This window comes from Rattus rattus, chromosome 3 (genome assembly GCF_011064425.1).
Source record: "Rattus rattus isolate New Zealand chromosome 3, Rrattus_CSIRO_v1, whole genome shotgun sequence".
Lineage (NCBI taxonomy): Eukaryota > Metazoa > Chordata > Mammalia > Rodentia > Muridae > Rattus > Rattus rattus.
In genome coordinates this window covers 60,776,584-60,784,510 of record NC_046156.1, presented here as the reverse complement: position 1 = coordinate 60,784,510, position 7,927 = coordinate 60,776,584, and the positions used below count along the sequence as shown (strand labels likewise).

The 7,927-nt window shown below is 49.5% G+C and overlaps 1 protein-coding gene across 1 annotated transcript; it reads left to right on the top strand.

Annotated features, from left to right (window-relative positions):
• The first annotated feature begins 1,484 nt into the window (after window positions 1-1,484).
• Window positions 1,485-5,278, top strand: Hjv (hemojuvelin BMP co-receptor). The gene is made up of 4 exons (XM_032896691.1): window positions 1,485-1,653; window positions 2,459-2,662; window positions 3,036-3,583; window positions 4,134-5,278. The coding sequence occupies exons 2-4, from the start codon at window positions 2,566-2,568 to the stop codon at window positions 4,755-4,757; spliced, it is 1,269 nt and encodes a 422-aa protein (XP_032752582.1). The 5' UTR covers window positions 1,485-1,653; window positions 2,459-2,565; the 3' UTR covers window positions 4,758-5,278.
• The last annotated feature ends 2,649 nt before the right edge of the window (window positions 5,279-7,927 follow it).

Sequence of the window (7,927 nt, the reverse complement as noted above, 5' to 3'; positions counted from 1 at the left end):
TATCCCTCCAGCCTCAAGAAATTATTTTTTTCGCACGTATTTTTGGTTTCAGAGTATATGCCACTTTGTATATTATAGACAACTTAGTATGTCTTAAAGTCACTTGAGTAGTTTAGCTGGGGGAATTTTACGGAATAAAAGTTCTTGGGATGTGGCTGGTGAAATGGCTGAGCAGGTAGAGTCACTCACTAGCTACCAATTGTGACATTTGGTCCCTAGCACCCATATGGTGGGAGGAGAGAGCTGACTCTGTACAATTTTTGACATCCACAGTGGTACACACAGACACACAGAGAGACAGACATACTCTAAAGTAACTTAATATAAAGGAATATTATTGTAATATGGTCTTGTATAGTTCAGAAAAAACTAAATTCATTATAAAAAAAAAAAAAAAAACCCTGCATGTTCCCACTCTACTCTTTTGTAGACTGTGTGTGTGCATGTGTGCGTGCGTGCGTGCGTGCGTGTGTGTGTGTGTGTGTGTGTGTGTGTGTGTGTGTGTGTGTGTGTCTGAGAAAGGACCATGTGGACCTGTAGGCTGTGAGCTGGACGTAGAGCTGACAGGGCTGGAAGCTTTGGTGACACACTTTGTAATCGGTCCTATGCTGCTTTCCCTTGTCCCAGAAGTGCCACCAAGTGAAAAGACGGGACATGGCTAAATCCTTGGTTATAATAGAGTCTTAAACAGTCTTTCTATGACAGCACAGTCCCGAATCTCTTCTTTCCCCATTCACCTATCTGGCCCCACTTCTCTATGGATCGGTCATCTTCAAAACCAGCTCAGCTTCCCACTCCCCCACCACCCCCGCAACCCGGAAGCTTCTGTTTTTTGTGTTTGTATGGACGAGGAGGAGGGATTGTTGCACACACTAGCGTAATGGAAAAGGTGGAGATAGAATAGACAGCTGCAGAGATCTGATCCGGACAGACGGAATAAACCCTCCTCCGAAACAATTCTGCTCTCGGGTTTCTTCTCCAGACAGCTGGGCCTTTCGGCTTCTGAAATAGTTGGCAGAGATGGGGGAGGGTCTCTGAACTGCGCCTGCCATCCATCTTCAAAGCCAGCTACCTCTACGTACCATGTGTGGAAACTCAGTGGCATCCTCAGTAAAGAGAGGATGAGAACGGTGAGTGACAGGCGTCACACAAATCACCGCCAGCCGTCTTACAGGCCGGGAGCTCATTACTGAGAACGCTAGAGGACCTGAGTGGCAGGTCATACAAGCTGCAGTTGGACATGGGACTTGGCCATCATTCTCTCTTTAGGCAGTCCCTCACTTGGTACCCAGCATTCCCATAGTCCCTCTTTATTTTGCTCATCATTCCTGCTGCCTGAGCTCCCACACCCTACTGCCACCAACGTTCCTGGAATTTTGGACCTAGCTATTTTTAAAACTGTCAACTCAGGAGGCACCTCCCTCCTCCTCTCAGCTGTCCAGTGCTTGGGCCAACCATATACTCTCCCTGCCCCCTCCCCCCACACCAAAGCTCCTCTGGCTCTCTGACCTCGGTGAGATTGCAGCCAGTCCGGGAGATCGGGGAGAGACATGGAGAAGGAGATGGAGGACCCCCTGGCTGGAGCAGACCAACAGAATAGGCAACTATGGCTGGAGAACCGGGTATCAGAGTAATGCTTGACCTCGGGAAACAGTAAGTCTAGATGAAATGGCGGTTGCTTTGATAAGCTTTTGGGTCGAGGCTAGAATTTCATAAAGTTACAGACATCTGTTCTGAAAACTAAGATCTGTCCTTACCAGATACCCCAATCTTCACTTTTGGGCCGCCTGCTCATACACTTATTCCAAAGAAGGGTTTTGACAGGAGAAAGGGAGACAGACCCTTCCCAATATCTGTTCCCCTCAAAAGACCAGGAGCATCTGGATTGTGTTTTTCAGTTGGGTCTGGAAAAACAGACGAACCGTTGACTAGGCAGACGCAAATATTAATTTGAAAGCTCGATTGCCCCCAATGCCATCCTAGATGGGCATCTGCCTACCATGCTACCCTTTGTGCCCTTCTATCACAGTGAAGAAAACAAAACGGTGGGTGGCTACTGGGTGGGAGGGACGCATAAGAAGTGCGGTCTTAAAGCGTGATCAGGTCCCAGCACTACCGGGACCCACTGGTCTAATTAGGACCCACCTTCCCCAGGGAGCCTCCATTTTTTTGACCCATCTGCTATTTCAGGATGGGGCAATAAAGTGGACTCTGTCCACTGAGGTCACTCAACCTTCCCTCCACCACCACCACCCCGCCCCCGTAGGCATATTGCACAAGGGATCGTAAGGTGGCCACAGGAGCAGGGCACAAAGGCTCACCAGCCACACTCACCGCTCACCGGCTGGAAGCCTCCTTCTTCCCAAGATCCAGTCTGCTTACTTTTTGTCTTCCTCTCCTCAGATTCTCTACCCACCATCTTGACTGATCTTCAACCCTTCTCTTTCCCCACACGCAGCCAAATTTCTTCTTCCGATCGCAGAAGTAGTACTCGGCGAAATTCACTAGGTAGGAGGCTCATCATCTGGGAAGAACCGGTGCCTGGGGGGACCTGGCTGGATAGGTATGGGGGATCGAGGCCAGTCCCCTAGTCTCCGGTCCCCCCATGGCAGTCCTCCAACTCTAAGCACCCTCACTCTCCTGCTGCTCCTCTGTGGACAGGGTAAGGAAGGGCCAGGGGCGGGTTGGGCATGTCTAGAGGTTAGGTGGGAGTGAGCACAGAGGGATGGGTGCTATGTCCCAGTCACCTGCCAACTCTGAAAGAGGCCTGTCTCGTTTCCCATTTAACTTGAGGAAGGACATAGATGGCGTCCCCAGGGAAAAGACGTCTGACTGCTTTACATGTTTTTAGTAGAGGAGAGGAAGGAAGGAGGCGAGAAATAGGAGAATAAGGAGGCTGAAGGTTGGGGTTGGGAAAGCGCCCACGCTGAGTGGTAGGAACGGTGGGATGGCGGATGCCTTTTGGCAGTTAGGCGAGTACTGGACTTGGATAGAACCTGAGTCTCACTTCACTGTCCTCTCCCTTCCGTCCCCAGCTCACTCCCAGTGCAAGATCCTCCGCTGCAATGCCGAGTACGTCTCGTCCACTCTGAGCCTTCGGGGAGGGGGCTCACCGGACACGCCACGTGGAGGCGGCCGTGGTGGGCTGGCCTCAGGTGGCTTGTGTCGCGCCCTGCGCTCCTACGCTCTCTGCACGCGGCGCACCGCCCGCACCTGCCGCGGGGACCTCGCTTTCCACTCCGCGGTGCATGGCATAGAGGACCTAATGATCCAGCACAACTGCTCACGCCAGGGTCCCACGGCCCCGCCCCCGGCCCGGGGTCCTGCCCTGCCCGGGGCCGGCCCAGCGCCCCTGACCCCAGATCCCTGTGACTATGAGGCCCGGTTTTCCAGGCTGCAGGGTCGAAACCCGGGTTTCTTGCATTGTGCTTCCTTTGGAGACCCCCATGTGCGCAGCTTCCACAATCACTTTCACACATGCCGCGTCCAAGGAGCTTGGCCCCTACTAGATAACGACTTTCTTTTTGTCCAGGCCACCAGCTCCCCGGTAGCATCGGGAGCCAACGCTACCACCATCCGGAAGGTCAGAGATTCAATTTTCCTCCCAACCTACCTTCTTGAGTCCTCTCAAGCTCCATACCACTCCTCCTCACTAGTCCTCAGCCACCCAGCTCCCTGTTCCTTGTCTTTCCCAAACATTCCCTTCCATCTTGAATGGCTTCCTTCCATCAAACGTTTGCTCTTGTAAATGTGATTCCTCTTGATGGGAATTTCATTCAAATGCAGGTAACACTAAAGAGGAGGCTGAGAACTGGGACTGGCAGAGCTGGGGCAGAGAGAGAGAGAGAGAGAGAGAGAGAGAGAGAGAGAGAGAGAGAGAGAGAGAGAGAGAGAGAACTTCATTTCTTTTGGAAGTTGCTGAGATATATAGATAGAGACAGACAGACAGACGGACACAGAGACAGATTGAGATTAGGAGGTTGAGCAGGGGTCAGGACACAATAGGATCAAGGACCGAGGACCAGGAAGAATCTCTGCATCTCTGCTGGGATCAGATCCCTGACTCTCTGTGCAGCTTGATTGGTGTGAGGATGCTTTGAGCCCTAATTAACTATTTTCTCTCTTGTCCTCAGATCACTATCATATTTAAAAACATGCAGGAATGCATTGACCAGAAAGTCTACCAGGCTGAGGTAGACAATCTCCCTGCAGCCTTTGAAGATGGTTCTGTCAATGGGGGCGACCGACCTGGGGGCTCGAGTTTGTCCATTCAAACTGCTAACCTTGGGAGCCACGTGGAGATTCGAGCTGCCTACATTGGAACAACTGTAATCATTCGTCAGACAGCTGGACAGCTCTCCTTCTCCATCAGGGTAGCCGAGGATGTGGCGCGGGCCTTCTCTGCTGAGCAGGACCTACAGCTGTGTGTTGGGGGATGCCCTCCGAGCCAGCGACTCTCTCGCTCAGAGCGCAATCGCCGTGGGGCGATCGCCATAGATACTGCCAGAAGGTTGTGTAAGGAAGGGCTTCCGGTTGAAGATGCCTACTTCCAATCCTGCGTCTTTGATGTTTCAGTCTCCGGTGACCCCAACTTTACTGTGGCGGCTCAGTCAGCTCTGGACGATGCCCGAGTCTTCTTGTCCGATTTGGAGAACTTGCACCTTTTCCCCGTAGATGCGGGGCCTCCCCTCTCTCCAGCCACCTGCCTAGTCCGGCTTCTTTCGGTCCTCTTTGTTCTGTGGTTTTGCATTCAGTAAGTAGGCCAGCAACCCGTGACTGGTTTGGAAACGGTTTGAGGAGAGAGGTTGATGTGAGAAAACACAAAGATGTGCCAAAGGAAACAGTGGGGACAGGAGACAGCGACCTTACTCAATCACACAAGGTTGCAGTCCAGGGCTGAAATGACCCTAGAATAAAGATTCTGAGACAGGGTTTTGCACTCCAGACCTTGGTATGGGCTCCCCATGAGTGATTTCCCACTTGTAGTGAAATTCTACTCTCTGTACACCTGGTATCACTCCTGCAAGGCTAGAGATTGTGAGAGTGCAAAGGGCCAGCAAAACATTAAAGGGCTGAGATATCTTAAAGGCAGAAACTAGAAAAGGGGAAACCATGATTATCTATAAGAAAATCAAAAGAGAAAAAACTAATTAGGGTAAGTTTTTTGGTTCAGAAATGAAGTGGGCATTGTCTGGCAGAGGAAGTCAGCTTTTGGAGACTGGCACCAACATCTCCACCCTTCCTACTCTGTTATTAAAGTGACGAATTCTCCATCCTGTCCTCTCTTGCCTGTGTTGAATCGCTTTACAGATCTGTGGCATGGAGTCGAGGCTCTGTGTTCACTCCACTGAAAGGCCTGAGAGTTATCAGCTATTGCCTTGTCCCTCTTGGAGTCTGCAGGCTGTTGGAGAGAAAAAAACACCGGTTCACGGGAAGGAGTCATGAGTGTTATTATTACATTTGATTTTTATTTTCGGTGGAGCCTCATGTGGCCCCCGGTGGCCTTGCATTGCTGGTCCAACCGTGTCTACTCCTCAAGCGCTGGAGTGGAGGTGGGTGGGGGAATGTGTAATTCTTCACTGGATTCTATGGCGTTTGAATTCCTGTGGGACGATGAGGGTTGAGAACCAGAGTAATGAGAAGTAATGGAAGACACAGAGATGGCACTGCGGACGGCAGGATGGGAAGAGTTCAGGGCTTTCTAGGAAGTGAAGACCATCGGGTTATCCGCAGTCATGGTTAGCGAGGGAACCAGAGGGACTCTATGTAACAAGGAGCTGTGAGACAGATAGGCCGAAGGAATTACACAGCGCCTTGAGGTGGGACTACGGAGTTCAGATCTCATCACGAACACTTACTTAGTGCTTAAAGTCTGCCAGACAGTGTTACCAAAGCTTAAAATATGTAATGTTCTAAACACATTGAAAATGCACGGAGCTGGAGAGGTGGCTCAGCAGTTAAGAGCACTGACTGCTCTTCCAGAGTACTCAGGTTTGGTTCCCAGTGCTAACAATGGCCTGCAATTCCAGTTCCAGGGAATCTGACATAGCTTCTGGTCTCCTCTGGCACATACTGCACATAAATTCATGCAGAACACACACACACATACATACATACACATAAAAAACTTTAAATATTTAAGCTTTTGCTTCACTGCTTTGTGCTCCCAGTGGATCGCATGCGCACACCCACCCAGGAGCTATCTTTGGATCCAAGAATGGAACACACACACACACACACACACACACACACACACACACACACACACTTATTTTTAAGATGCTTTGGCTACCTCAAAGGCTGGGCACTCCTAAACCTTCCCCTGGTACCCCAGGCCCAGTTGGGGACTTGGCCCGGAGGCACTTACCCTAAATCGCACATGGCCGGTTGGCTTTATCTTCTGCCACTACTGCATACCATCGGTCTTCCCTAAGCCATGGTGGTTCTCCCTCTCTGTGTCCTCACCCGCACAACTAAGGTCCTGCCCCGTGCCCAGCCCTCGGCTGTTAGTATCTTTATTGATCGATCAGAAAAACAACTGGGAACAAGAACCTTTAGCATTTGGACACAGAGATTCCCAGCTGAATCACAGCATTAGAACCAATCTCCAACACTGAACACATATACGCATAAAATTTTAATATATATTTATATATATTTTTAAATGTAAAAATAATATATGTGTATGCATGCATTAAGAGTTAGCCATGTAGCTCAGTGACAGAGCATTGGCCCAGCATATACAGGGGCCCTGAGTTTGATCACCAGTACTGCAAAATAATAATAATAATAATAATAATAATAGTAATAGTAATAATAGTGACAATTATGCTAATAATTCTTTTAGCTTGGTGTGGTGACACACTACGGTAATCCTTGCACTCAGAAAGTAGAAGCAAGAGGTTCAGGAGTTCAATGTCATCTTTAGCTATATATAGGCCAGCCTGGGCTACATGAAATTCTGTTTCAACCTTCCTTCTTCAAACTAAACTAAGTAATGATAATTATTCATAAACTTTCTAAGAAGGGTCGTCTTCTCTTAACTGTACCTGTCATTTCATGTCTGTCTGTCTGTCCACACACCCCCTTATCTTTATGTTTGTGGCGTTGGGTGGTTCTGTGTGTTGGGAATGCACCTGGGCCTGTGTATGCTGTTTAAGCACTGTACCTTAGCGTATGTCTCTTATTTCTACTATAAGGAAATTGGGCAACTTTCCCACCATCATACAGCTCGTAAGCAGCAGAGTCAGAGACTGAGCAGACAGTTTGGATCTGAGAATGTAACTCTTTCCAGCCGGCATACCCCTGAGGAGAGAGAGCAACAGGGATTGTGATTGCGGACCGCAGAGGAGAGGGATTGAGACGGTGGGTGACACTCCAAAAGCTCTCCTCTTCTCATGTGAAGCCAGAGAGCAAGTGTTGGGAAAGGGAACAAGCCCAAAGCAAGCCAGTGTGCAGAGGAAAAGACTAAGGTCAGAGGTGTGCTATGTGGGGTGTTCTACATAAGCACGGTCCTATCCAAACAGGAAGGAGGATGGTCCCACACGGAGTGTCTCAGCCTCTCCTGCAGGCACCCAGGCCTGCTCCTCTGCAGCTCTCAGCTCTTCTTTGACGCCTTTCTACCAACTCTGACCATTCTGAAGCAACCTTTGGCTCATCTAGGAATTAATCCATTCCAATGAGGAAGTGTGTGTGTGTGTGTGTGTGTGTGTGTGTGTGTGTCTGTGTGTGTGTGTGTGTGTGTGTCTGTGTGTGTGTCTGTGTGTATATGTGTATGTATGTGTGTGTGTGTGTCTGTGTGTATGTGTGTGTGTTTATGTGTGTGTGTATCTGTATGTGTGTGTATTTGTATGTGTGTGTGTATCTGTATGTGTGTGTGTGTGTCTGTATGTGTATCTGTGTGTGTATGAGTGTGTGTATCTGTATG